Raw genomic sequence first — 25,314 nt, forward strand, 5'->3', positions numbered from 1 at the left:
TTGGACATCCTGCTCTGCATCTTTTCATCTCAAATTGCAGAAGAGACATCAACTGATTCGACTTCAGCACTACTCTCTCCTTCTCAAACCTAAACCCCTAGAGCGAATTGCCCTACACCCTCTCCTTAACATCAGTCCCGCAGACAAAGGGGGATGCTGTTGTAGTGTGGTGGACTGACCTCTACCTTGCTTAGGCCAGCCATCAACTCTCAGACACCTCCTCATACCCCTTGAAGAGGACCCCACTCTGGACATCAGATAACTGTCACTGACACCACCAGTGACTTCGTCAACTCTGGAGAACTCCACCAAATTCATAGTTCCCTTACCCAAGATCCACAAACCTGACTGTCCAGGTGGGCCCAGTGTTTCTGCCTGATCCTGCCCCACTGAACTTGTGTCCTCATACCTCGACTCAATTCTATCCCCCACCCCTCAGTTCAGTCCCTTCCCACCTACATCCACGACACCTCTCATGTTCTTGACCACCTCAGTAACTTTCAATTCCCTGGTCCTGACCACTTCATTTTCTCCATGGATATCTAGTCCCTTTACACTTTTAACCCCTATCAAGAAGGCCCTCAAGCTTTCTGCTTCTTTCTCAATGAGAGAACCACCCACTTCCCCTCCTCTACCACCCTCCTCCACCGGGCAGAACTGGTCCTCACACGCAACCATTTTTTCTTTGGTGTTTGTCCAGACTTGAGGGGTACCCATGGGCACCCGTATAGTCCCCAGCTATACCTGTCTTTTAACTGGCTAAGTAGAACAGTCCACGTTGCTTGTTAATGCTCCACTGCTACATTGACGACTGCAATGATGCTGTTTCATGCACCCACGCTGAGCTCGTCAACTTCTTCAACTTTTCCTCCAACTTTCACCCAGCCCTTAAATTCATTTGGTTCATTCCTGGCACCACCCTCCCTTTTCTTGATCTTTCTGTTTCCATCTCTGCAGACAAACTGTCGACTGACATCTTTTATAAACCTACTGATTCCACGGTTACCTCTTCCCACCCTGTCTCCTGTAAAACTGCCATTCCGTTTTCTCAGTTCCTTCATCTTTGCTGCATCTGTTCCAAGGATGTGGCTTTCTATTCCAGGACATCTGAGATGTCCTCCTCCTTCAAAGAACGGGGTTTCCCTTCCTCCATTTAATGCATTCCTCACCCGCATCTCCTCCATTTATCAAACATCTACACTCACCCCATCTTCCCGCTGCCTTAACAGTGATAGAGTTCCTCTTGTCCTTACCCACCACCCCATGAGCCTCTGCATCATTCTCCTCAACTTGCACCATCTGCAAAGGGATCCTGCCACCAAACACCTCCCCCCTCCCTCACTTTCTGCAGGAATCGGTCCTCCGTGGCAGAATTGCCACGCCCGCCCATATGCCTCCTCCCTCGCCTCCATTCGGGGCCCCAAACAGTCCTTCCAGGTGAGGCGACACTTCACCTGTGAATCTGCTGGGGTCGTCTGTTCTGTCCAGTCCTCCCAATGCAGCCTCTTCTACATTAGTGAGGCCCTTGTAAATTAGGGGACTGCTTCATCGAGCACCTCCGCTCCATCCGTCAAAAGTGGAAGTTCCTGGTGGTCAAATATTTTAACACTGATTCCTGTTTCCATTTTGACACGTCGGTCCATAGCCTCTCTTGTTCCAAGACTAGGCCATCCTCGGGGTGGAGGAGCTGCATGTTATATTCTGTGTTTGTAGTGTTCAGCCTGATGTCACGAATATTGATTTTTCATTCTTCCTCCCCTCGTCTTCTATCCTCCACCCCCCCCCCCCAGTTCCCTTACTACTTCTCACCTGCCTATCACCTTCCCCAGGGTCCCCTCCTCCTTCCATTTCTCCTATGGTCCACTGTCCTCGCCTATCAGATTCCCTCTTCTCCAGCCCTTTATCTTTCCCATCCATCTGATCCATCTGGCTTCACCTATCACCTTCCCCTGGGTCCCCTCCTCCTTTTTATTCTGGTATCCCCCCCCACCAGTCCTGAACACAGGTCTCAGCCCGAAACGTTGACTGTTTATTCATTTCCGTAGATACTGCCTGACCTGCTGAGTCTCTCCAGCTTTTGGAGTGTGTTGCCTTGGATTTCCAGTATCTGCAGAATTTCTCGTGTTACAGAATATCAGTTAAGAATATTTTTGTCAGAATTTGTTCTGTTAACGGAAACTGCCCTGTGTGATCTCTTCCGCTGACTCTGAAGGGTTCAAATACTGGTGAGACGTGGGCGTGGAGGCTGATCCATTGGAATACTGAGCAGGAAGGTGTGTGCAGTCCGGGCAGTTAAAGAAGAAGGAAATGGGGAGGTTTGGAGAGACGTGGGTTGGAAATGAGGAGCTGGCCGGGGGTCATGGCTGAGAATGAGTGAGGGGAATATTGAGCTTTGAAGACTCCTGTCTCTAGGTATTCTTCTTGCCCCTGAGTTGCTTGTTAGCCCTTGATGTCTGAAGAGGGACTAATTGCCTACGTGCAGAGTGGTGCAGCCAGTGAGCTGATGTCTCACAGCTCAATGAACTGCGAGACATCACAGTTTTCCTGGGACCACATAAGTTACTGCTGGGTGCTCTGGTTTCTTCTACATCCAAAAGATGTGTGGGTTAGCACATTAATTGGCCTTTGTAGATTACCCCTGGTGTGTAAGTGGTTGTTGAATGGGGTGGGGGGGGAGTTGATAGGAATGTGGAAAGAATAAAATGAGATTTATCTAAATAGGTGGGAATTAGAAGCATAGAAACCTGCAGTACAATACGGGCCCTTTGGCTCACAATGCTGTGTCAAACATGTAATTCTGGATTTAACAATCTGTTTGCATACTGAATGATGCACTTTCTGTGACCATGGAGGTCGACAGACTAAGGGTACCAGAGTGGCTTTGATAAAGTCCTACCTTTTCCCTCCACTCAGTTCTACCACCTTTTCTCTCCACAGGAGGATGGGAAGGTTCTGCAACCTTCAAGCTTACCTTCACTAGTGGGGGAGCCATTGAGTTTGGACAGCTGATGTTTCGGACAGCACAGCAGGGTACAACCTCCCTTTCTCATCCTGCAGGCTTGGAGCCCTTATTCAACCTGCTGCTTGTGCCTTCTTTCTCCATGTTTTATCCCCTGGTGTTCTTTAAAGCTGCTTCCTTATGTTTCCATCAGCAGGACATCAACCCAGACGCTCTGTGATTAATGCTCCCTCTGACTTGTAATGACCAGTGTGTGCACAAATCTTGTGCTGTGAAATGTTTTGCTCAGTGATAGCATGTGCGCTCTGAATAATTTCTTCAATAAAAACAGTATAAATAAGTCAATTCTAAATCCTGCAGGCAAATTATCACAAATTCCATGTTGTCAACACTGTGCACATCAGAAACCAGAAAAGGAAAGAAATTTAGTGCACAATTTAAATTCCTTAGTGCGCTAGTAGCAAAAGATGTGTGTGCTCACACACATGCCCACCTTAGAGAGAACACTGTCTGTAATACAAACCATGGGAAAAGTCCACTCCTCCCAGCAATTCATACCTCTGTATCAGAAACTAATGGGGCAGGTCCTCATTCCAAGGGTGAGCCAGAAGTGTTGCCTTGTGGCAGCAGTACTGTGCAAAAGACATAAAATTACTGAAAACTATGCAATAAATATATAGTGTAACAATAAGGAAGAGCAGGGTGGTATTCAGAAATGTGATTGCGAGGAGAAGAAGCTGCTCCTAAGCCGTGGATCTTTAGGGCCCTGTAGCTCCTCCCCAGTGGTAGTCATGTTCCAGGTAGTGAAGGTCACTATCTGGAAGTGACCGGCTGCCCACCAGCCTGAAAGGATGGTGCATTTTTCCCTTGAGAAGAGCCATTTCTTTTCTCAGTTTGTTTATTTTTTACTGTGTTCTATTCAGGATTCTTCAGTCTAATTATGAAACATGCAGCTATTTACTAAAGCATTTCTGCTGTCTCTTACAGCTTCTCAGGGGCACAGTTCCACCAGTCGTAAACTACTACAACCTAATGCCAACCGGTGCAGGTGGAGTGGCACCGCCTATGTACCCCCCAACACTATCTGCAGTCTTTGCTTACCCGCCTCCTCTTCCAGGTGAGTAAGAACAGTACTGCACAGGAACAGGCCATATGTTTGTGCTGACCATGACGCCAAATTAAACCAAGACTATCTGCCTGCATATGCCTTCGTCACCAGAGACAAACTGGGTGTGAGCGTGACCAGCTTAGGCTGTCACTTCCTTTGGTGTTAGGTCAGCGATTATGCTTTGAGTAAACCCGAGGCAGTTGTTAGGGTACATAAGGATCTGATTATTTGTAGACAGAATAGGTGGACAACTAAAATTTAAACAAAATAGCCTTGGGCATTATTTTCTCTTCAGGTCTCTAGCCGTACTCTTTTTATATATCATCTTTTGTCCATGCTGAAAATAAAAGTCACAGATTGAATACTATCTGTTTTAAGAAAAATAGTTACTTAAGAGGTAACACACACAAAATACTGGTGCAACGCAGCAGGCCAGGCAGCATCTCTAGGAAGAGGTACAGTCGACGTTTCAGGCCAAGACCCTTCGTCAGGACTGACTGAAGAAGAGCTAGTAAGAGATTTGAAAGTGGGAGGGGGAGGGGGAAATCCAAAATGATAGGAGGAGACAGGAGGGGGAGGGATGGAGCTAAGATCTGGACAGGTGATTGGCAAAAGGGATATGAGAGGATCATGGGAAGGGAGGCCCAGGGAGAAAGAAAGGGGGAGGGGAGCATCAGAGGAAGATATAATGAGAACGACAGAGGGAGTAAAAAGAAAGAGAAAGAAGGGGGGGGATAATAAATAAATAAGGAATGGGGTAAGAAGGGGCGGAGGGGCATTAATGGAAGTTAGAGAAGTCAATGTTCATGCATCAGGTTGGAGGCTACCCAGACACAATATAAGGTGGTGGTCCTCCAACCTGAGTGTGGCTTCATCTTGACAGTAGAGGAGGCCGTGGATGGACATATCGGAATGGGAAGTGGAATTAAAATGTGTGGCCACTGGGAGATCCTGCTTTCTCTGGCGGACAGAGCATAGATGTTCAGCGAAACGGTCTCCCAGCCTGCGTCGGTCTCGCCAATATATAGAAGGCCACATCGGGAGCACCGGACGCAGTATATCACCCCAGCCGACTCACAGGTGAAGTGTTGCCTCACCAGGAAGGACTGTCTGGGGCCCCTGAGTGGTGGTGAGGGAGGAAGTGTAAGGGTATGTGTAGCACTTGTTCCGCTTACACGGATAAGTGTCGGAGGGAGATCGGTGGGAAGGGATGGGGGAGGGTGACGAATGGACAAGGGAGTCGCGTAGGGAGCGATCCCTGCGGAACAGAAAGCGGGGGAGGGAAAGATGTGCTTGGTGGTGGGATCCCGTTGGAGGTGGCGGAAGGTACGGAGAATTACATGTTGGACCCGGAGGCTGGGTGGGGTGGTAGGTGAGGACAAGGGGAACCCTACTCCTAGTGGGGTGGCGGAGGATGGGGTGAGAGCAGATGTACGTGAAGTGGGAGAGATGCGTTTGAGAGCAGAGTTGAATGGTGGAGGAAGGAAGCCCCTTTCTTTAAAAAAGGAAGACATCCTTTGCCCTGGAATGAAAACCTCATCCTGAGAGCAGATGTGTGAGATGGTGAGAATTGTGAGAAGAGGATGGCATTTTTGCAAGAGATGGGACGGGAAGAGGAATAGTCCAGAAGCTGTGAGAGTCCGTAGGCTTATAGTAGACATCAGTAGATAAGCTGTCTCCAGGGATAGAGACAGAAAAGACCTAGAAAGGGGAGGGAGGTGTCAGAAATGGACCAGGTAAATTTGAGGGCAGGGTGAAAGTTGGAGGCAAAATTAATGAAGTCAACGAGCTCAGCATGTGTGCAGGAAGCAGCGCCAGTGCAGTCGTCGATGTAGCGAAGGAAAAGTGGGGGACAGATACCAGATTAGGTTTGGAACATGGATTGTTCCACAAAGCCAACAAAGAGGCAGGCATAGCTGGGACCCATACGGGTGCCCATGGCTACACCTTTGGTTTGGAGGAAGTGGGAGGAGCCAAGGAGAAATTATTAAAGGTAAGAACTAATTCCGCTAGACGGAGGAGAGTAATGGTAGAGGGGAACTGGTTAGGTTTGGAATCCAAAAAGAAGCGGAGAGCTGGTGGGGGATGGAAGTATATAGGGACTGGACATCCATGGTGAAAATAAAGCGGTGGGGGCTAGGGAACTTAAAATTCAGAGCTTGAGAAGTGACACCAACGTAGGTAGGAAGGGATTGAACAAGAGGGGATAAAACAGTGTCGAGGTATGCAGAAACGAGTTCGGTGGGCAGGAGCAAGCTGAGACAATGGGTCTGCCTGAACAGGCAGGTTTGTGGATCGTGGGTAGGAGGTAGAAATGGGAAGTGCAGGGTGTGGGAACTCACACAAAAAACGCTGGTGAACGCAGCAGGCCAGGCAGCATCTCTAGGAAGAGGTACAGTCGACGTTTCGGGTCAGGACCCTTCGTCAGGACTAACTGAAAGAAGAGCTAGTAAGAGATTTGAAAGTGGGAGGGGGACAGGGAGATCCGAAATGATAGGAGAAGACAGGAGGGGAGGGGTGGATCTGAACGCTGGAAAGTTGATTGGCAAAAGGGATAACAGACTGGAGAAGGTCATGGGACGGGAAGCCTGGGGAGAGAGAGAAGGGTGCTTCTCTGCGTCCCAAGTTCCCAATGTGGCCTTCTATATATTGGCGAGACCCAACGCAGACTGGGAGACCGCTTTGCTGAACACCTGCGCTCTGTCCGCCAGAGAAAACAGGATCTCCCAGTGGCCACACATTTTAATTCCACATCCCATTCCCATTCTGACATGTCTATCCATGGCCTCCTCTACTGTAAAGATGAAGCCACACTCAGGTTGGAGGAACAACACCTTATATTCCGTCTGGGTAGCCTTCAACCTGATGGCAGGAACATCAACTTCTCTAACTTCCGCTAATGCCCCACCTCCCCCCTCGTACCCCATCTGTTACTTATTTTTATACACACATTCTTTCTCTCACTCTCCTTTTTCTCCCTCTGTCCCTCTCACTATACCCCTTGCCCATCCTCTGGTCCCCCCCCCTTGTCTTTCTTCCCAGACCTCCTGTCCCATGATCCTCTCATATCCCTTTTGCCAAGACGGGAAGACAGGAGGGGAGGGATGGAGGATAGGAGAAGACAGGAGGGGAGGGATGGAGGAGAGGAGAAGACAGGAGGGGGAGGGATGGAGTGATAGGAGAAGACAGAAGGGGGAGGGATGGAGTGATAGGAGAAGACAGGAGAGGAGGGATGGAGGATAGGAGAAGACAGGAGGGGGAGGGATGGAGTGATAGGAGAAGACAGTGAGGGGAGGGGATGGAGTCAGCCAGAGAAAGCAGGATCTCCCAGTGGCCACATCATTTTAATTCCACATCCCATGCTCATTCTGATATTTCTATCCATGCCTCCTCTACTGTAAAGATGAAGCCACACTCAGGTTGGAGGAACAACACCTTATATTCCGTCTGGGTAGCCTCCAACCTGATGGCATGAACATTGACTTCTCTAACTTCCGTTAATGCCCCTCCTCCCCTTACACCCCCATCCCTTATTTATTTATTTTGTGTGTGTGTGTGTGTGTATTTATTTATCTATCTATCTCTTCCCCCCGCCCCCCTTTTTCTCTCTTTTTTTCTCCTCTGTCCCTCTCACTATAATTCCTTGCCTGCTGTCCACCCTCTGGGCTCCCCTCCCCTTCTCTCTCTCCCCAGGCTTCCAGTCCCATGACTTTCTCCAGTCTGTTACCCCTTTTGTCAATCAGCTTTCCAGCTCTTGGCTCCATCCCTCCCCCTCCTGTCTTTCTCCTATCTTTTCAGATCTCCCCCTCCCCCTCACACTTTCAAATCTTTTACTATCTCTTCTTTCCGTTAGTCCTGATGAAGGGTCCCGGCCCGAAACGTCGACTGTTCCTCTTCCTATAGATGCTGCCTGGCCTGCTGCGTTCACCAGCATTTTTTGTGTGTGTTGCTTGAATTTCCAGCATCTGCAGATTTCCTCGTGTCAGTGTGGGAACTATAAGATTGGTGGCAGCGGATGGGAGATCCCCAGAGCTGATAAGGTTGGTGATGGTGTGGGAGACACTGGCCTGGTGCTCCTTAGATAGATAGATAGATATACTTTATTAATCCGGAGGGAAATTTGGTTTCGTTACAGCCGCACCAACCAAGAATAGAGCATAAATATAGCAATACAGAAACCCCCAACAATCAAACAACAAAATGCAAACTCTGCCAGATGGAAAGTAAGTCCAGGACCAGTCTATTGGCTCAGGGTGTCTGACCCTCCACGGGAGGAGCTGTACGTTTGATGGCCACAGGCAGGAACGACCTCCCGTGCCACCAAATGTTATATCATGGTGGAATGTGGCCAAAGTCCAACAGTAAAAGTTCACTATCCCAGTCTGCAAACACATTCCTCGATCGTAATATGCCCCGGATTGCACCATCCGTTGTTAACCAGATCAGTAAGCACTCAACTCCTTTACACTTACCACTCTCAGTGCACTTCCGTCAGGCGGAATAGTATTACCCACCGAACTCCTCTTCTCCATAAGTTTCTGTTGTCTCGACCAGGTCCTTGTTCCTCGGCTTTGTAATCTCCCTCTGCATCCTCTGTGTGTTTTCCTGTGGATTTCAGCAGGGTGTCCGCCACTCTGTTCGCTAAACCGGCCGGATCTGCTGGTCCGTGGAATACACAATGCGATCTTGCTTCTGTCCCGCGTGTTGGGATGTAACCATTTCAGCGCTAAAAAAACCCAAATAAAACTCTCTCTACCAGCATGTTAGAGAGGGTGCAGCTTCGACATGTTACCGTGAGAAAAAAAATACAAAAAATAACATAAGTTAAAAAGTAAGAAGAAGAAAGTAAGAATAGATCGGAACGGCTGTACCAGGCTGCATGCACGACCGGCGCGTGCGCACTTAGTGGGGTCACGATCGAGGGGTAAATAAGAGGAGGTATCAGCAAGTTGTCACTGTTCCTCGGCAAGGTAGAGGTCAGTACCCCAGACTACAACAGCACCCCCTTATCAGCGGGTTTTATAGTAAGGTTAGGATTGGTGCAGAGGGAGTGGAGAGCAGAGCGTTCGGAAGGAATGAGGTTGGTATCTCCTTTAAACAGAACGTACAGATCTGGCATTGGATCCTTTGAGGGATTGTTGTGTTATTTCTCGAGGACCATTTAACTCAGTTTATGCCAACTCTGAGAGCAATCATCAAGTGTTTCCCTGTAAGCTGCTCTCTCTTTCAGCTCATTAATTCCCGTGATAATTTTTTTTCATGCTTCAATGCTATTAATTGTGTACATCTCATTTGGTAGATGTACTAAATCTAGCAGGAGCTGGAACTACTGGTCAGGTATTTGTAGTAACCTTTAGCCCGAAGGAAACTGAGGTCACGTTTCTTTTACCCCACAATTTGAAATCAAGAATCAGGGTCATGAAGGGGTGTGGGTGTGTTATAGTGGTAAAGTGGGGATTACTTGTGGAGAGTCTACAAAAATGTTAGTTTGTATGTTATGTACCTCCCTCCTTTATTTTTACAGGTGGCATTTACCCAGCACCACCACACCAACCCTCACAGAAGGTACAATGAACTACATGCTCCCGCCCCCCTTATCCAGGACCAGTAAGTTCTCCGGCAGGAGATGTAGGGCAACAGATATCTGCAGGTAAGTAAGTGCTCCTGAGATCTTGACTTTTCTGTAATTATCTGACCGAGATGTGTCTTTAAAACGGATAATTGCACTCTGCTGAGCATTCCTGTGTCCCAGTGTGCCCGGGTTTCAGAGAGCTGTGTGAAGGAGTTAGATAGAGTGTCTGTGCATGTTACTGGAGATAGAACACATTTCTATCTCTCCCCAGAGTATGTGTACTTCCCTTTTCAGCATCACAATATTGCCCACTTGGCCTTTACCTGTAACTTCTTGGACCATCACTGTCAGGATCAGCCCAAAACCAATGAAGGCCGCTGAGAGCAAGGCATCAGGTGTACCAAGAAATAATGTTCAACCAGACGTGCTGAGTGGATTTTCCGCGTTGGCTTCCTCTGGAGATCCCTACTATCAGGGAATTCAGTGCCTTGAGCTTCGTTCAGAAAGTTGCTGCACCTCCAGCCCAGCTGTTCCAGTGCAGTTACAACACTGGCATCAACAATGTGAAACACTGCCTATGTATATCCTGGTAAGAGAAAAGCAACACACACCAGAGTTGCTGGTGAACGCAGCAGGCTAGGCAGCATCTCTAGGAAGAGGTACAGTCGACATTTCGGGCCGAGACCCTTCGTCAGGGCTAACTGAAGGAAGAGTTAGTAAGAGATTTGAAAGTTGGAGGGGGAGGGGAGATCCAAAATGATAGGAGAAGACAGGAGGGGAGGGATGGAGCCAAGAGCTGGACAGGTGATTGGCAAAGGGGATACGAGAGGATCATGGGACAGGAGGTCCGGGAAGAAAGACAAGGAGGGGAAGAACCCAGAGGATGGGCAAGGGGTATAGTGAGAGGGACAGAGGGAGAAAAAGGAGAGTGAAAGAAAAAATGTGTGTATATAAATAAATAACAGATGGGGTACGAGGGGGAGGTGTGGCATTAGCGGAAGTTAGAGAAGTCGATGTTCATGCCATCAGGTTGGAGGCTACCCAGATGGAATATAAGGTGTTGTTCCTCCAACCTGAGTGTGGCTTCATCTTTACAGTAGAGGAGGCCATGGATAGAAATATCAGAATGGGCATGGGATGTGGAATTAAAATGTGTGGCCACTGGGAGATCCTACTTTCTCTAGCTGACTCCATCCCTCCCCCCTCCTGTCTTCTCCTATCATTCCATCCCTCCCCCTCCTGTCTTCTCCTCTCCTCCATCCCTCCCCCCTCCTGTCTTCTCCTGTCACTCCTTCCCTCCCCCTCCTGTCTTCTCCTATCACTCCATCCCTCCCCCTCCTGTCTTCTATCCTCCATCCCTCCCCCTCCTGTCTTCTCCTATCTCCATTCCTCCCCTCCTGTCTTCTCCTATCTCCATTCCTCCCCTCCTGTCTTCTCCTATCTCCATCCCTCCCCCTCCCATCTTCTCCTATCACTCCATCCCTCCCCTCCTGTTTTCTCCTATCTCCATCCCTCCCCCGCCTGTTTTCTCCTATCTCCATCCCTCCCCTCCTGTTTTCTCCTATCTCCATCCCTCCCCCTCCTGTCTACTCCTATCACTCCATCCCTCCCCCTCCTGTCTTCTCTCCTGCATCCCTCCCCCTCCTGTCTTCTCTCCTGCATCCCTCCCTCTCCAGTCTTCTCCTCTCCTCCATCTTTCCCCCTCCTATCTTCTATTCTCCATCCCTCCCCCTCCTGTCTTCTCCTATCACCATCCCTCCCCTCCTGTCTTCTCCTATCTCCATCCCTCCCCCTCCCGTCTTCTCCTATCACTCCATCCCTCCCTCCTGTTTTCTCCGATCTCCATCCCTCCCCCTCCTGTCTTCTCCTATCTCCATCCCTCTCCTCCTGTCTTCTCCTATCTCCATCCCTCCCCTCCTGTCTTCTCCTATCTCCATCCCTCCCCCTCCCATCTTCTCCTATCACTCCATCCCTCCCCCTCCTGTTTTCTCCTATCTCCATCCCTCCCCCTCCTGTTTTCTCCTATCTCCATCCCTCCCCCTCCTGTCTACTCCTATCACTCCATCCCTCCCCCTCCTGTCTTCTCCTTTCACTCTATCCTCCCCTCCTGTCTTCTCCTATCTCCATCCCTCCCCCTCCTGTCTTCTCCTATCTCCATCCCTCCCCCCGTCTTCTCCTCTCCTCCATCCCTCCCCCCGTCTTCTCCTCTCCTCCATCCCTCCCCCTCCTGTCTTCTCCTCTCCTCCATCCCTCCCCCTCCTGTCTTCTCCTCTCCTCCATCCCTCCCCCTCCTGTCTTCTCCTCTCCTTCATCCCTCCCCCTCCTGTCTTCTCCTCTCCTCCATCCCTCTCCCTCCTGTCTTCTCCTATCACTCCATCCCTCCTCCTCCTGTCTTCTCTTATCACTCCATCCCTCCCCCTCCTGTCTTCTCCTATCTCCATCCCTCCCCCTCCTGTCTTCTCCTATCTCCATCCTTCCCCCTCCTGTCTTCTCTATCTCCATCCCTTCCCCTTCCTGTCTTCTCCTATCTCCATCCTTCCCCCTCTGTTTTCTCCTATCTCCATCCCTCCCCCTCCTGTTTTCTCCTATCTCCATCCCTCCCCCTCCCATCTTCTCCTATCACTCCATCCCTCCCCCTCCCATCTTCTCCTATCTCCATCCCTCCCCCTCCTGTTTTCTCCTATCTCCATCCCTCCCCTCCTGTCTACTCCTATCACTCCATCCCTCCCCCTCCTGTCTTCTCCTATCCTCCATCCCTCCCTCTCCTGTCTTCTCCTTTCACTCCATCCTCCCCTCCTGTCTACTCCTATCACTCCATCCCTCCCCCTCCTGTCTTCTCCTATCCTCCATCCCTCCCTCTCCTGTCTTCTCCTTTCACTCCATCCTACCCTCCTGTCTTCTCCTATCTCCATCCCTCCCCCTCCTGTCTTCTCCTATCTCCATCCCTCCCCTCCTGTCTTCTCCTATCTCCATCCCTCCCCTCCTGTCTTCTCCTATCTCCATCCCTCCCCTCCTGTCTTCTCCTATCTCCATCCTTCCCCCTCCTGTCTTCTCCTATCTCCATCCCTCCCCTCCTGTCTTCTCCTATCTCCATCCCTCCCCCTCCTGTCTTCTCTCCTCCTCCATCCCTCCTCCTCCTGTCTTCTCCTATCACTCCATCTTTCCCCCTCCTGTCTTCTCCTCTCCTCCATCCCTCCCCCTCCTGTCTTCTCCTCTCCTCCATCCCTCCCCCTCCTGTCTTCTCCTCTCCTCCATCCCTCCCCCTCCTGTCTTCTCCTCTCCTCCATCCCTCCCCCTCCTGTCTTCTCCTATCACTCCATCCCTCCCCCTCCCATCTTCTCCTATCACTCCATCCCTCCCCCTCCTGTTTTCTCCTATCTCCATCCCTCCCCCTCCTGTTTTCTCCTATCTCCATCCCTCCCCCTCCTGTCTACTCCTATCACTCCATCCCTCCCCCTCCTGTCTTCTCCTATCCTCCATCCCTCCCTCTCCTGTCTTCTCCTTTCACTCCATCCTCCCCCTCCTGTCTTCTCCTATCTCCATCCCTCCCCCTCCTGTCTTCTCCTATCTCCATCCCTCCCCTCCTGTCTTCTCCTATCTCCATCCCTCCCCTCCTGTCTTCTCCTATCTCCATCCCTCCCCCTCCTGTCTTCTCCTATCTCCATCCCTCCCCGTCCTGTCTTCTCCTATCTCCATCCCTCCCCCTCCTGTCTTCTCCTATCTCCATCCCTCCCCCTCCTGTCTTCTCCTATCTCCATCCCTCCCCCTCCTGTTTTCACCTATCTCCATCCCTCCCCCTCCTGTCTACTCCTATCACTCCATCCCTCCCCCTCCTGTCTTCTCTCCTGCATCCCTCCCCTCCTGTCTTCTCTCCTGCATCCCTCCCTCTCCAGTCTTCTCCTCTCCTCCATCTTTCCCCCTCCTATCTTCTATTCTCCATCCCTGCCCCTCCTGTCTTCTCCTATCTCCATCCCTCCCCCTCCTGTCTTCTCCTATCTCCATCCCTCCCCCTCCTGTTTTCACCTATCTCCATCCCTCCCCCTCCTGTCTACTCCTATCACTCCATCCCTCCCCCTCCTGTCTTCTCTCCTGCATCCTCCCCCTCCTGTCTTCTCTCCTGCATCCCTCCCTCTCCAGACTTCTCCTCTCCTCCATCTTTCCCCCTCCTATCTTCTATTCTCCATCCCTGCCCCTCCTGTCTTCTCCTATCTCCATCCCTCCCCCTCCTGTCTTCTCCTCTCCTCCATCCCTCCCCCTCCTGTCTACTCCTATCACTCCATCCCTCCCCCTCCTGTCTTCTCCTATCCTCCATCCCTCCCTCTCCTGTCTTCTCCTTTCACTCCATCCCTCCCTCTCCTGTCTTCTCCTTTCACTCCATCCTCCCCTCCTGTCTTCTCCTATCTCCATCCCTCCCTGTCTCTCCTATCTCCATCCCTCCCCCTCCTGTCTTCTCCTATCTCCATCCCTCCCCCTCCTGTCTTCTCTCCTCCTCCATCCCTCCTCCTCCTGTCTTCTCCTATCACTCCATCTTTCCCCCTCCTGTCTTCTCCTCTCCTCCATCCCTCCCCCTCCTGTCTTCTCCTCTCCTCCATCCCTCCCCCTCCTGTCTTCTCCTCTCCTCCATCCCTCCCCCTCCTGTCTTCTCCTCTCCTCCATCCCTCCCCCTCCTGTCTTCTCCTATCACTCCATCCCTCCTCCTCCTGTCTTCTCTTATCACTCCATCCCTCCCCCTCCTGTCTTCTCCTATCTCCATCCCTCCCCCTCCTGTCTTCTCCTATCTCCATCCCTTCCCCTTCCTGTCTTCTCCTATCTCCATCCTCCCCTCCTATCTTCTATCACTCCATCCCTCCCCCTCCTGTCTTCTCCTATCTCCATCCCTCCCCCTCCTGTTTTTCTCCTATCTCCATCCCTCCCCCTCCTGTCTTCTCCTATCCTCCATCCCTCCCCCTCCTGTCTTCTCCTATCACTCCATCCCTCCCCCTCCTGTCTTCTCCTATCCTCCATCCCTCCCCCTCCTGTCTTCTCCTATCACTCCATCCCTCCCCCTCCTGTCTTCTCCTATCACTCCATCCTTCCCCCTCCTGTCTTTTCCTATCACTCCATCCCTCCCCCTCCTGTCTTCTCCTATCATTTTGGATCTCTCCCTCCCCCTCCCACTTTCACATCTCTTACTCACTCTTCCTTCAGTTAGTCCTGACGAAGGGTCTCGGCCCGAAACGTCGACTGTACTTCTTCCTAGAGATGCTGCCTGGCCTGCTGCGTTCACCAGAAACTTTGATGTGTGTTGCTTGAATTTCCAGCATCTGCAGAATTCCTCGTGTTTACATATCCAAGTTATCTGTTTACGACGCAGTCTACTCTCACCTATCAGTGAAATGATGGATGGTGTCAACAACAGAGACATCAAGTGACAGTTGTGCTTTGGGTTTTGCCAGAATCACTCAGCACCAGACCTGGTCCAAGCATAGAGCAAAGGTGAGGTGGCGTCTCCGCCTTTCATGTCAGTGAGTATGGCATTAAGGAGCTCAGGTAAACTGAAACTAGTTGGCTTCAAGAGAAGTCTACTGCAGTGGCAAAGAAAAACTGTTGTTGCAGGTCAATTGTTCCAGCCCAGGACATCTCTAGGAGTTCCTCAGCTTCGGTGACATTTCCACCATCATGAGGTCATCAGTTGGGTGTTTGCTGATCATTGCACAGTGTTCACCTTCCACTAACAATGCGAGCAGATACAGCAGCAGGACGTAAACATTCAGACATGGGCTAGTCAGCTTCACACCATACAATCTCCAGCAAGTGAGATTCCTTGGTGTTCGGTGATTCTGCCATTGTCAAATGCTCCATCTGCAACGGCTGGACGGCAGCGCCGTTACACACATACTGTGGCTGCAAGAGTAGGTCAGGGTCTGGGTCTCCTGTAGTGGGAGGCTCTCATCTTGACTCCATAAATCCTTTCCGGCTCTTCAAAGCCACAAGCCAGGCACATGATGGAGCAGCCTCCACTGGCCGAGTTGGGCATAGTACTGGCATTGAAAGAAGCTCAAAGCAGCTGTCAGGGCAAAGCAACCTCCTTGATTGGCACTGCAACTCACCATCCTGAACATTTGTCCCCTCTCATTAGTGCATGGTGGATGTGGTGTGTACCGTCTGCAGATTGCACGGACTGTTCTAGCGTAGGAAATAGAAGCAAGAGTAACCCATTGTCCCTTGAGCCTATTCTGCGTCCAGACGATGAACCTTCCTCCTCTCAGTACTGAATGGCTAATCTGTTACTTCGGGGTTGTGACTTCTCAGTCTAGACTCCCAATCCAGGAGAGACGTTATCCCTGCATCTGCCCTGTCATGCCTTCTAAAATTGCTGTGCATTTCAATGCGATCTTCTTTATTTTCTCCCAGACCTCATAACCTCCCTTCATGTGGCAAACCCATCTCCCAGGAACCTACCTTGAATCTTTCCTGCACTTGTTTTATTGCGGGTGTATCCTATAGGTAAAGAGAGCAGATCTGATCACAAGAATCCAAGTACAGTGGCACCAGATCTCTCTGTAGATTCAGTGAAGACATCAGTAATAACACTGCTTCAGGCATCAGCTTCCAGGGAGAGAGGTTATCAGCCATTGTCAGGGTTTTGACATTCGAAGTGTACTTGATAAGGGGAAGATGAAGACCAGGTTCACTACCCATATGAGTAGTGGGAGAAGTTAAATGTTCGGGAGATAACAGAAGAATATCGGGAAGGTGGGCAGGGGCTGCATCTCTTTTAGGAAGCCATTCTGGATGGCACTGCAGGTTTGTGTTGACAGTCCACACGTGATAACTCCTTGTCATTTCTTATTAGCAGCAGGAGGGGATGGAGGTGTGAACAGGGGGCAGCCGAACCCTCCCACTACACCAGTGCCTATGGTAAGAGGGTGGGCAGTGTGGATCTTTCTGATGGCAAGCATTTTAAATTTAAACTGTTGCTAATGTTCTTTACTGATCACTATCCAGTAATCCTGCTGAAATGTCAGCAGTTTCTGTTTCACACTAACCTCAAATGCCACCATGATGCCCTAGTGCTAGATAATGCTATTAGAGAAAGCACCCACCCTGACGAAATCCCTCTTGGAATCCTTTTAATTAAGTTGACAGCTGCTGCCTGGGTAATAAAGCCCTAGGTATTGAGGGTGGAGCCAGTAAATGTGGCGTCCCTAATTCCTGTTTGTGGGATTTCCAGCTGAGCTTTCTATGTCAAGAGAAGGTTCCTCCTGCTTCACGTCCACTCTGAGCCTCCCTTCCCTCAGCTTCTCACCCTGTCTACCTCTTGGGCCCTCTGTGTGCTCTTTTCTGTTGTGTATGGCATTTAAGGTAACAATGTGCCTCTGTGAAGCTCTGGAGAGTTGATAGACCATCCCAGAACACTTGTATACGTTGTCCCTGGATAATGGATTCTGTTCAGGAACAATTGTTACCCCACAGGCATCAGACTCTTGAACTGGCATGGATAACTTCACTCACTACTACTCAGACTCTTTACAATTCATGTTCTCCAAATTATTTTTTACTCTTTTGCACATTGGTTGTTCGTTAGTCTTTGGTATTGTGTAATTTTTGTTTGTAATTCTATTGTATTTCTTCATATAAATGCCTGTAAGAAATTGAATCTCAGGGTAGTATATGATCAGATAGACATACTTTGATAATAAATGTACTTTGAACTTTGTTTTTACAGACATTAGTGAGCTTTGTTTGTAATTCGGAAAATACAGAAAAATCACGATGTGATAACTACATCCCCACAATCTTCTAATGAGAGGTGTCAAAAGAATGTAGAAAAAACAATGTTAAGATGGAGAGAGGAAATTAGTTCTGACATTTGCAAGAGCAAATATGTTGGAATTTTGAACTTAATGTTATGAAAGCTGAATTGAATGTAGGGATGCCTATAGGTCAGGTGTTACAGGGAGGAACTGAGATCAGATGGCATGGGCACAGCAGTCAGTGTAGCTGCCTCACAGTCAGGGATACCGTGTGGAATTGTAAGTTCACCTTATGACCACATGGGTTTCTCCTGGGTGCTGTCGATTCCTCACACATCCCAAAGACCTGTTGGTATGTTAGCTGACCATTGTAACTGACCTCTGTAGTGTAGGTGGGTAAGAGAGTTGATAATAAATATTAAAATGACTAGAACGCACACAGAAAGTGCTGGAGGAACTCAGAGGTCAGACAGCATCTATGGAAATGAATAAACAGTCGATGTTTCAGGCTGAGAATTCATCAGGACAGGAGAGTTGATTGTCACACAGGCGCCACGGTAGTGCAGTGGTTAGCGCGACGCTGCAGCAGCTGGGGTGCTCTGCAGTTCGGATTTCAATTCCGGCATGGTTGTGTACGTTCTCCCCATGGAATGCGTTTTCCCTGGGTGCTCCCACAGTCCAGAGCTGCACCGGGTAGGTTAAATGGTGATTAGAAATTGTCCTGCGGTTAGGTGAGCATTAAATTGGGGTTGCTGGGGCTTCATGGCTGCTTCACTAAATAAATAAATGTGAGAGAGAACTTTACAGAGGAGAATGGTTGCTGTAGGCTTGATGGGCCAAACAGTCTTTCATTGAGAAATATTAAAAAATCGTAGCTAAGGATGTTGGTGTTTCAAGACATTTCTATAAAGTTATTATATTTTCCTTTCCTTCTGACCACCAGGGGTCCACATTTCACAGCTTGTGAGCCGCAGGTGTATTACATGCACAAAGTTTACCAAGGAGGTTGGCAATTAACAAAATCCATTCAGATGTTAATAATTGAATAAAAATTTAAAAAGTTGCACATGTCCATGTTTCATGTGTAACCTGTGCAGGTTCCAGGAAGTGGCTTGCTGTCACCTGCTGGCAACCTTCCAGCACAGAGCCAAGAAACCTGCCATTGCCCAGCTTGGCAAGTCTAGTGTACGTACCCTCCGCTGCTGCCAAATCTGTGAGATTGGGATGTCTCTCCCACCCAAGCTCCGGTTTGTGTGGACGCTGTGTGATTTGATGCCCTGTTATAGACCGCACACTGCATACAGTTAAACAAAGTACATTTATGAATAGTAACTTAATGAAGTTCTTAGTAAGAAAATGAAAGAAAAGCACAGAAAGGGCCCATTATACTTTAACAGTCAATTGTACACAGGTTGAAGCTGAGTTCTTCCAAAAGCCATATCGGCGGATCCTCAGCAGATTTCTGAACCCTGCTCCACTGGGTCATGTTCCCCACCGGTTTGAATCCTACAGCCGGTTCCCTCCAGCAGCTCCTCTCTTCATCTCCTGTTGAACAAAGACAAAAGCCCACACAAAAATACCCTGCTCTCCTGATTGGATGGCTCACATTCCAAAGTACCCGTAGGCTGTATCTCGGGTAATGATGAGTTTGAGTACAGAGAGGAAATTAAGAACTTGGTGGCATGGTGCGAAGACAATAACCTATCCCTCAACGTCAGCAAGACGAAGGAACTGGTTGTTGACTTCAGAAGGAGTAGCGGACCGCATGACCTGATTTACATTGGTGGTGCGCAAGTGGAACAGGTCAAAAGCTTTAAGTTCCTCGGGGTCAATATCATAAATGACCTGACTTGGACCAACCAAGCAGAGTTCACTGCCAAGAAGGGTCACCAGTGCCTTTACTTCCTGAGAAAACTAAAGAAATTTGGCCTGTCCTCTAAAGCCCTCACTAATTTTTATAGATGCACCGTAGAAAGCATTTTTCTGGGGTGCATCACAACCTGGTATGGAAGTTGTCCTGTCCAAGACCGAAAGAAGCTGCAGAAGATCATGAACACGGTGCGGCACATCACACAAACCAATCCTCCGTCCGTGGACTCACTTTACACCGCACGCTGTCGGAGCAGTGCTACCAGGATAATCAAGGCACAACCCACCCAGCCAACACACTTTCCGTCCCTCTTCCCTCCGGGAGAAGGTTCAGGAACTTGAAGACTCTTATGGCCAGATTTGGGAACAGCTTCTTTCCAACTGTGATAAGACTGCTGAACGGATCCTGACCCGGATCTGGGCTGAACCCTCCAAATATCTGGACCTGCCTCTCGTTTTTTTTGCACTACCTTACTTTCCATTTTTCTATTTTCTATTTATGATTTATAATTTAAATTTTTAATATTTATAATATTTTATATTTAATATTTGTACTCCAGGGAGCGGGAAGCACGAAATCAAATATCGCTGTGATGATTGTACGTTCTAGTATCAATTGTTTGGCGACAATAAAGTATAATGTACCCGTTATCTCTTACCACAACCCAAACACTGCTTCTACAGAAAGCCCATTACGTGAAATCATGAAATACCCTACAACGTTAGCAGTGAAACCGTTACCAGGGCATCAAACTTGGAACCTACAATCTCTGTATAACTGTACTGGAGAGCTTTGTAGAACAGACAAACCGAGGGGTACAAATGTGTAGTTCCTTGAAAGTGGCATCACAGTTGGATAGGATAGGGAAGAGGCTGAATGCAGGTTTGCTCTAGAAATGGTGAAGCCTTGAATATAAAAGTTCTGATGTTATCTTACAAGATGTGGCGAGACCATTCTTTGAATACTGTGTCCAGTAGTGGTTATTATAGTAGAGGAAGGATGTTATTAAGCTGGAGAGGGTGCAGAAAAGATTCACAATGGCATTTTCCTGGAGTGTAAGGAAGCTGAGGGATGACCTTATTTATTCAACCAGCCAGTGATCCAGCAACCCTTCGAGATGTGCCGCCCGACAACCCCCGAGGTAATCATGGTACAACTTACAAAGACCAATTAACCTATCAACCAGTACATCTTTGGACTTTGGGAGGAAACCAGATCACTCAGAGGAAACCCATGCGATCGCGGGGAGAACATACAAACTCCTTACAGGCAACAGCGTGAATTGAACCCAGGTCACTAGTAATGTAAAGCATTGTGCTGGCACTGCACTACACTACTGTACCGTCCCATGCCTTACAGAAGTACATAAAATCATGAGGGGCATAGAAAAGATGAATAGTCTCCCAGAGTAGAGGACATAGATTTAAGGTGAAAAGGAAAAACTTTAAAATGACTCAAGGGGCAAATTTTGCCACAGAGGGCAACAGATATATGGAATGACCTGCCATAGAAAGTGGTAGAGGCAGCTAGAATTATAATGTTTAAAAGATGTTTAGATGTATACGGAAAAGAAAGGTTGAAGAGCATTCGGGCCAAATACAGGCAATTGGGACTAGCTCAGGTGGGCATCATGGTCAACGTGGATGATTTGGTTTAAAGGGCTGTTTCTGTGCTGTATGCCTCATTGATAATGGCATGTGCTGTAATGACAACACTGCAGGGTCAGCACTGCAGGAAGGTGTCCTTTCTGAGAGCCCCCTGAATTACCTCTGCCCCCTTTATCCCATGCCCTGCATTCTATGATTCTGCAGACAGTTTCTGGTAAGGTGGTGATGCACTCAGACGCAGCAGCCTCTCAGAGACCAGACAAACGCATTTTTGTCTTTCTTTCAACACCTTTTTTACGATTGCAAGGCAGTGCTGGACTTTAAGAACGTCAGAAACTGCAGGTCTACTCCATCAGTGAGCTGCTTGACGGTGGAGGTGCTGGACTTGGTGTGAACCATGTTGCTGCCTGCTACAGGAAGGCATTGAAGAAGTCGGAGCTGGTGCGTGAAGGCGGTGTGCAGAGTAGCGGCAGGTGATTGTCTTGGACATTTCTCTTGCAATCGTAATGTAAAATGCTGCAAGCCCTTTTCCCTTGTTTGTTGGTGCGACACACGATGGGGGAGCTGTGCGGTCTCAGTTGTAGCAAGGACTAGGTTTCAAGCCGTGGCTTGTCTGGTGAAGTTGGAGGTGGTGTAGCACAGTGTCCGTGCTCGGTTAGGGGCTGAAGCTTCTCATCAGAGCTGTCTTCCAGAGTTCGACTGGTGAAATGACAAGCTGGATTGCGAGTGCTTGTTTGTATGTGGACTGCTGGGAACTGTACCATCAATTTATGGGACATGTCAGTCAGGAACTTGGCTGTATATATATTTTTTTTGCATGACTATATTTGCTTAAACGTGTGTGCCTTGTGCTATGCTGTGTGTGTTTTTCACCTTGGCCCAGGAGAAACACTGTTTCATATGGCTGAGTAATAAATAATAAACTCATTTCTAATATTAATGTGAAAATTATCCTTGCCAGGCAACACAGCCCCCTCGCCGTCAGTCTTGAGATTGCAATAAAGATTTCCAAAACAAGTCACCTGCACTGCATACCGCCTCAGCACAATAATGGTGTGCAACATATCCAGGTCACAACACAACAACAATACTCAATACGTCCAGCCCCTTCACTCATGTGGTACATCTGCAAAACACAGCGTTCTTTGCAGTACACAACAGCAATGTCTTGCAAACATGAAAAAGATGTAAATGATGAACAATTACACCTTCGATTGGACCTGGAGTGGCTTCTGCGACTGAGCACGCCACCATCTTAACTGAATTTCAACAATCCATGCTGTACCGGAATGGTTGAAGTGGAAACATACCATCATTGACTGGATGCACTCCCCTGGTTTTAAAAGTGCTGATGATCCCATGACAGACAGGGAACCGCCATAGCCTGCTGATTCCTGCAGGAAAGGCTGTGTTTTGGGAGCTGGAGGGAGGTCTGAAGATGAATGGGGAGGAAATTTGTGCCTGATCAGCTGAGGGGAAGCCAGAGTCTAGGTGGGCGTGGGGAGGTGTGGAGGACAGATAGGTGATTAGGTCTCCTCTGGCCCATAATTACACCCCACCCTACCTAATCCCCCACCCTGCCGAGATGTTCTCAGCTGGCAAATGGAAGCCAGTACAGAACAGCTTAACACTGGGATTCAGCTATAGCTGGTCTGCAACACCCAGGTCGGATTTCTGCTCGGTGAGAATGGAGAGAGAGATAAGCTTGTATTTGTGTTTCCTGCATTTTATCATCCTTGTTCTGCTTCTGTCTGTGTTTGATGATGCTGACTTTTCTTCTGTTTTCCCTCCCAAACAGGAGCAGCCCCCCCCATACTCGCAGCATGCTGAGAGGCAGTGACAGCAGGTTAACAAGCCAGTAACTGCACATCATGCCCCTTCCACAGTGCTCTCAACCCATACCAGTAGTTGTGTAACACGGGACCTCATTTCCCAGATCACAAAGGAGTGACGATTCAGCCCATTCAATCTGCTTGTACTCTGACCCAGAGTAACCTAGATCTCCCTGTCTGCATGGCCACATGAATTATTCACTCTGTTCCAGAGTAATCTAGCATCTCCCTGTCTGCAAGTTTGTGAATTATTTACAGTTCTCATCCAGCTATCATTAGAACGTTGTTGTTGAGTGTGCCTCCCCGGCCAGTGCATTCCAAACCCCAGTAACTCAGTGTAAGTAAGGCTTTAAATATTAGTCCTTTTGGCGATCATCTTCATTCTGTACCCTACTTCTTGACCCCATCAATAATAGCAGTTTTCTTTCCTTAGTATTTCTGCACCCTTCATAATTTTAAATGCTTCTTCATTTCCCTCCACCACCACCTCTGATCCAAGAAGATAGGGAGACTAGTACAGTTTATTTGACATTATCATTACACTACTCCATCTCTGATGGACTTTGCAAAACAGCAGGCAAGGCCACCCCCTCCCCCAAAGAACCTGCTGACATATATATCTTGGGTCTGCTGGCAGCTAGTGAGTGAAGTAACTTCTAGACAAATGAAACAGCACATCATGACTGGAGCCAGAACTACTGCAGATGCAGCACGCTCAGGAGTGTGGAAACAAGCAAAGGACCAAGTCTGAATTTAATGTTCCTGTCACTGTGAGAGCCAGGCTTGAAATCTCCATGCTTTCTCTATGCTGTGCAAATCTCTGCACCGGGAGCTGCACTCAAATAAAGATATAGCAAATGAGCAACTTAATAATTATGGGTTAATATTCTGAAAGCCTAATTTCAGATTTGCTTAGAGTCTTCATGAATCTTTTACCCTGTTCTTATGGATACCTCCAGGTTACCTATTGCCCATCTGACCCTCAAGCCCATTCACCACAGTGCAGGAAGAGCTTGCATTCTGGTTTGGCCTTGCAAAAATTATCCCAAAGTGCTATACAATAATAAGAATGTAATAATAGAGGAAAGCCTGCAGCATTTTTGAGCCTAATGAGCTCTCGAAAAGGAAAGAGACGCAAGTTGTAAAGATCATAGTTAATAGATAAATGATGCTCGGTCACTGGAAGCCCCTCGCTCTTGTCAACAACACTATGTGATGCTTGACAGCCGTCTGTTAGTGCAGATGGTAACTGGGTTCTGTGTACCTTAGGACATGAGTACCGTGGGCTAGTTAATGGGATGCTGCAAGCTAGGTTGTACCTCAGGGGAGTGGGTCAGGGCAGTCCCATTGTGGGGTAACACAGTTCCACAACAGCAAGGGTTGCTGAAAGTGTGTCTCTGGATTCTGCAGCAGTACGATGTGAGTGATGAATCTTCACATGCCACCTTTTGTTAGTTGCAGCTACAGAAATACAGATATGTTATAATTGGCCTTTCAGTCAAAAGATCAGTGGGCTTCTTGGTCTAATGTATCAGAGCACATGGTAAGTGAAAGGACGTTCTGCTATATATGTCCTCGAGTAATCTTTCCTAATTATTCGGTGTGCTGGCAGAGGAAATTTTCCAGAATGGGACCAAATGAGCACCAGTTATATTAGAGGGACAAGATAAATTGGGAATATTCTTCAGGATCAAGAGGTGAGAGATATTATGAAGATGATTAAATAGGGTCATGCTGGAGGAACTCAGCAGATGGGATGGCATCTGTGGAAACGATCGGTTGACGTTTCGGGCCGGAACCCTTCATCAGGACTGAAGAGGGAAGGGGCAGAGGCCCTATAAAGATGGTGGGGGGAGGGTGGGAAGGAGAAGACTGGTAGGTTCCAGGTGAAAATCCAGTAAGGGGAAAGATAAAGGGGTGGGGGAGGGGAGGCAGGGAGGTGACAGGCAGGAAAGTTGAAGAAAGAATAGGGGAAAACACAATGGGTAACACTTCACTTGTGAGTCTGTTGGGATCATCTATTGCTCCCGGTGCGGCCTCTACATCGGTGAAACCCGACGCAGATTGGGGGACCGCTTCGTTGAGCACCTCCGCTCCATCCGCCACAACAGACAGGATCTCCCAGTAGCCACCCACTTCAACTCTGCTTCCCACTCCCGTTCAGATATGTCCATACATAGCCTCTACTACCATGATGAGGCTAAGCTCAGGTTGGAGGAGCAACACCTCATATACCGTCTAGGTAGTCTCCAGCCCCTTGATATGAACATAGAATTCTCCAACTTCCGATAATTCCCTCCCCCTCCCTTCCTCTATCCCTATTTCACTCTGCCCCCCGTCCCCCAGCTGCCTACCACCTCCCTCATGGTTCCGCCTCCTACTACCCATTGTGTTTTCCCCTATTCCTTCTTCACCTTTCCTGCCTATCACCTCCCTGCCTCCCTTCCCCCACCCCTTTATCTTTCCCCTTACTGGTTTTTCACCTGGAATCTACCAGCCTTCTCCTTCCCACCCTCCCCCCACCTTCTTTATAGGGCCTCTGCCCCTTCCCCCTACAGTCCTGACGAAAGGTTCCGGCCCGAAACGTCGACTGATCTTTTCCACGGATGCTACCTGACCTGCTGAGTTCA

General features: G+C 48.7%; 1 protein-coding gene and 1 long non-coding RNA gene across 2 annotated transcripts in view; both read left to right on the forward strand.

Annotated features, from left to right (window-relative positions):
- Positions 1-3,923, forward strand: part of LOC140187434 (WW domain-binding protein 2-like) — a 94,888-nt gene extending 90,965 nt beyond the window's left edge. Inside the window, exons 4-5 of the mRNA XM_072242757.1 lie at positions 2,938-3,030; positions 3,883-3,923. Coding sequence (XP_072098858.1) covers positions 2,938-3,030; positions 3,883-3,923 — 134 coding nt within the window. The remainder of the gene's footprint in view (positions 1-2,937; positions 3,031-3,882) is intronic.
- A 34-nt stretch (positions 3,924-3,957) lies between these two features.
- Positions 3,958-24,443, forward strand: LOC140187053 (uncharacterized). The gene is made up of 4 exons (XR_011882998.1): positions 3,958-4,076; positions 9,592-9,717; positions 16,475-16,539; positions 22,651-24,443. It is a non-coding gene; the product is annotated as an uncharacterized lncRNA (long non-coding RNA).
- Positions 24,444-25,314: the final 871 nt, after the last annotated feature.

This window comes from Mobula birostris, chromosome 24, assembly GCF_030028105.1.
Source record: "Mobula birostris isolate sMobBir1 chromosome 24, sMobBir1.hap1, whole genome shotgun sequence".
NCBI lineage: Eukaryota > Metazoa > Chordata > Chondrichthyes > Myliobatiformes > Myliobatidae > Mobula > Mobula birostris.